This window comes from Temnothorax curvispinosus, unplaced genomic scaffold (genome assembly GCF_003070985.1).
Source record: "Temnothorax curvispinosus isolate PA1 unplaced genomic scaffold, ASM307098v1 QBEX01014212.1, whole genome shotgun sequence".
Taxonomy (NCBI): domain Eukaryota; kingdom Metazoa; phylum Arthropoda; class Insecta; order Hymenoptera; family Formicidae; genus Temnothorax; species Temnothorax curvispinosus.
The window spans coordinates 1-4290 of NW_020223992.1; the positions used below are offsets into that span (position 1 = coordinate 1).

Below are 4290 nucleotides of genomic sequence, written 5' to 3' on the forward strand. Positions count from 1 at the left end.
ATAGTATATATATATACATATATTGTATATGTATACACATATATCTGATAAAACATTTTTACCTTCGTAGGCAATGGTCGCATCGTTCGTCGCGCACCACCGATCTTACAACATAGGCAAATGGTTGTCCGTACAAAATAGTGGTACCTTTATTTACAGGTACTCGCTTACACCCTTGATTCTTGATTCTCATCTTTTCAGACTTCTTGGAGTTTTACCTTCTCGCCGGCTAGCCTTGTACAGTAAAAATGAGAAGGCGTTGCACTTTCCCTAGTAGCTTTATAGGACTGCGTTCTCCTTGCTTCTCTTTCTTCCCTCTCCTTGTTTCGCTGATGTAGAGAGAGGTTCGAACGCACGCTATTTTAAGATCGGTTTATTTTCGCATGACATATTATTGGAGCTACCTAATAATAACCCTTAACCTGCTGATTTCTCATTAACAACCCACTCTTTCTCTATTATATTTCATAATTAAAACAAGTTTGGAACACTTATTTACAGTCAATTAAGCTAAAAAGAAGGTTACAGTGAAACTAGAGTCAATGGGTTTTTTCTCCCCGGAAATTCGTAGATCTTCTGCAAGGGAAGCCTCAGAACTGAACTCCACCGATTTCGAAACTTGGCAGAATTTACAAAGAATGTTCCTCCGAATGTAATAATAATACTCCTATTTGGGTACAGACGGTCAACCGATGTTACCTCCTTATTGTTAGGAAATTTTTTATATAAGTAATTTAACCAATCTGTAGTATCAATAGTTCTAAATGCAAAACCATTAAAATAAGATTTAAGAAATGGTTCGAATACTGTTAGTCCCCCTAAAATATTCTCTAGATGACATAAGAGAAAATATCCCCTCTCGTAAGGCACATATTTAGTGCCTATGTTAGGTGACAAATATTTCAAATTAGGCAATAAGTAACCGTTTTCGAGATATTTTAATAATAAATTTAGTAGCGTCTTTAGTAGAGTTTATTAAGACTCTCACATATGAGTGGTGTAGTGGATATGGTAAGTATCTTATAATTTGTAGACTTCATATATCATGACTGTTTATATTACAATTTATATAATATATATTTTTTATATTATATATTAAAATTATATATTATATATTTTATATTAAAATAATTTCTTTATATTAACAAGTATTTTTGTATAAAACATTATTATATAATAAAAAAATTAATTAATTAAAAACTCGAATATATACAAGTTATGAGGCATTTATTATATCCACTGTGCCACAAATACTCGTATGTGAAAGTCCTCTAATAAACTCTATTAAAGATTATTAAAATATCTCGAAAACAGAGTTGACCGGCTGTACCCAAATAAGGGTATCATTACATTCGGGGAAACTTTCTCTGCAAATCCTGCCCAGTTTCATCGAAATCGGTGGAGTTCAGTTCTGAGGCTTTCCTTGTTAGATTCGGGAAAGTGGAAGCATATATCCGATATTAAAATACGAGTTTTAAAACAATTGTTTCAGTTCGTAATTAAAATTAGGTAAATTAAAAATATATGGAAAAAAATACATTATCCACATCAGAGACGCAGCGTCGTATGTACAATGCCATTAACCGTCTTATATATCTTATATATCATCATATATGTGTGTATGTATATGTATGTACTTTTTTCTTGTCTTTTCTTTCTAACTTTACTTTCTAAGGCCGGCACTCATAGCACAATCTTATATTTAAGATCGTCTTAAGTACTGTCTCGAGACGCTATACGATAATTTCATTGGCTGGATGAAGTCTTGATACTTTGACCAGACTTAAGATGATCTTAAATATAAAATCCCCTCGACTATGAATACCGGCCTAAAATATGGATAGTTTTACTGATCATCTCGAAGTCTTTCGAGTATTTTGTCGTAATGTTAAAATATAAAACTCGATTAACCGATTAGTCAAAATAATCGCTCTGGATTGGTGATATCCATGCATTGGTTTTCTTGTTGTTCGACGTACGATTCGCTTAAAATTTCTTTGAGCGCATACGGTGGCAAAGATGGGAGACATGATAATTCGTTTTAACTTTCGTGACAACAACCCAATAACGCATACATCCTTCATATCTTTAAAAATTATTTCTACCATTCTTTCTTATGTTCGTCCATCGATACACCGCCTGGACCTAGAGAGACTATCATCAGAAGGCCACCGATGACTGATAGTGTCTGGAATGAAATACAAATGTATGAGAATGCGTAGAGGATGAAATTAAACATTAGAATTATATCAAACCTCAAGCTCAACTTATATCAAATTATATTAAAATTACAATCTTTCCAAAATTAAACAATAATTAGAATCTAGATTCAAAATAATTGAAATTAACTCTTTCTTTACAATTTCTGCAATTAGCAATTTTCTTCTTACATAAAAATTAATAATCTATTTTAAATTTAACCAATAGTTCTTAAGTTTTTCTTTCACTCTGCACTGTAAATAAAATATTTAAAAAACTAATTTCTTTGTCTTTTGTTGTAATAAATTTTAATATAATAAAAGAGTATTTGATACTTTCCAATCACGAATGAATGGTGGAATTAGTAAAACCAGAGAAACTTACCTGGAAGAAGTCGTATTTGAGGAAATCCCTGAGTGGCTTGTAATCGGGAATGGACCACCACGCGTTATGGTAGAAGTTCAATGCGGTCAGTAAACAGACGAGTAGCAACGCGCTCAGCTTAGTCTTGTAGCCGACTGTCACTAGCACCATCAGGATGCTGCCAACGATATCTTGAAGTATTTGCAAGAAGGATATTTCGAAGCGGATCAGCGTGATGAACATGAACGCCAGCAATATTCGACCGGCTAATTGTAGTAAATTCTTAGGTTTGTTGTCGCCGAGGCTAGGAACGCCGGCGAACAGCGATCTACCCTCGACTCGGGACTCGGCCAATACCAGCAGGAGCGCGCCTATCAGCGCCAAATTCCTGAACAAGAATTGCATGTCCCACAAAATGCTGTAGGCGATAGTCTGTAGGATCACGATGAAGAACAGGACTCCGCAGGCTATGCTGACTCGCCATCTGCCAATCACCATGATACATCCACCGAGCTGTCCAACAAGATTTACCAGGACAAAGACAGTAGCCAGGAATTTCCCGCAGCCCCAGGAAGCGTCCATATATTCTCGTTGCTCGCTCCATTGGAACCACATTCGTAAACCGTCTTCTAGGAATGTAGCGATAAGGCACAATCGTGCCATCGTTGGAAGCACGTGCTTGCCATTACGAATTACCTATATCGCAACAGATAAATAAATATCTTAATACATATGCTTTAATCACTTAATTAAATTGAATAAAAAGATTGCGTCAAGGAATGGACATGATTTGTAGAATTTTGTTGGAAACTCCAAGTCTGGCGTGTCTCAAAAGTTACATTTTTATGAACCGCAGATTCTCTAGAAATTTTACAGCTCGTCTTCTGTTATCAAGTCTTACGTTACTGTTTGATACGGATTATCTTTCTTACACAGACTACGGATCATCTTTCTGTTCGCAACTTGCCGATCAGAAAATATGCATCACACTGTTGTGCACAGGTATAAAAAGTAGGTCTGTGAAAGTGCATCAGCAAGATCCATATGTCCACACTGTGGTTCATTGTACATAAACATTCAGGTAAAATGTAACATTTTCATTTACACGCTTGTAATATTTCCATCAATAAAACTCGCTCGATTATCTTTTCGTACGAAGCAAATTACAAAACAACAGATGATAAGAGCGATATATCAGCGAAAAATCCAGAGTCATCATTCTACACATGTGCAATCGTAAAAAATACTTAACTCAGATTTGAAAATCTGTCCGTATATCAAACGAGTGTAACTATACGGGGTGACCGGTAAGCGGAGAAAGAGAGACGCAAAAACGTTGTGTCGCAGCCTGACCGTCGGCGACTCGCGTATCCTCGCTACCCCCGGGTGACATCGGAGGAATTCACCTGTGGAATTCATAACCTCGGCAAATCGTGCGCGGTCGCTTTTTAATCGCGGCCGCACGATGCGCGGAACGCGATCACGACGGCGAGGAGTATACGAATTCGCGCGTGTGAAAATATGGAAAAATACGCGCGACGAGAACGATGACGTTGACAGGAAGCGCGGCTCGTTCTCCCGCAGGACCAGACTCTCTTCCGTTTCTCTTTCTCGCGCACGGGGTCCCCCCTACGTCGGGATCGGGATCGCGCGAGTCGTCGTGACAGCTGGAGCGCTCGTGGGAACGTAAAATTCACCTGGTCGGCGATCTCCTCCGCCCTCGAAAGC

General features: G+C 37.6%; 1 protein-coding gene across 1 annotated transcript; it reads right to left on the reverse strand.

Moving 5' to 3' along the window:
* Positions 1 to 1666: 1666 nt before the first annotated feature.
* LOC112464400 (surfeit locus protein 4 homolog) lies at positions 1667 to 4284 on the reverse strand. Its single transcript, XM_025031358.1, has 3 exons — positions 4260 to 4284; positions 2584 to 3258; positions 1667 to 2188 (listed from the first exon to the last, which is right to left on the reverse strand). Exons 2-3 carry the CDS (start codon positions 3223 to 3225, stop codon positions 2102 to 2104), a joined length of 729 nt encoding a protein of 242 aa, XP_024887126.1. The 5' UTR covers positions 3226 to 3258; positions 4260 to 4284; the 3' UTR covers positions 1667 to 2101.
* Positions 4285 to 4290: the final 6 nt, after the last annotated feature.

Bases quoted from the DNA above. Each gene is read 5' to 3' on its own strand.
- LOC112464400 (XM_025031358.1), bottom strand. From the start codon at position 3,225: ATGGCACGATTGTGCCTTATCGCTACATTCCTAGAAGACGGTTTACGA. The intron at 2,189-2,583 runs GTAAGTTTCTCT...ATTTCATTCCAG, and splicing joins TCAAATACGACTTCTTCCAG to ACACTATCAGTCATCGGTGG.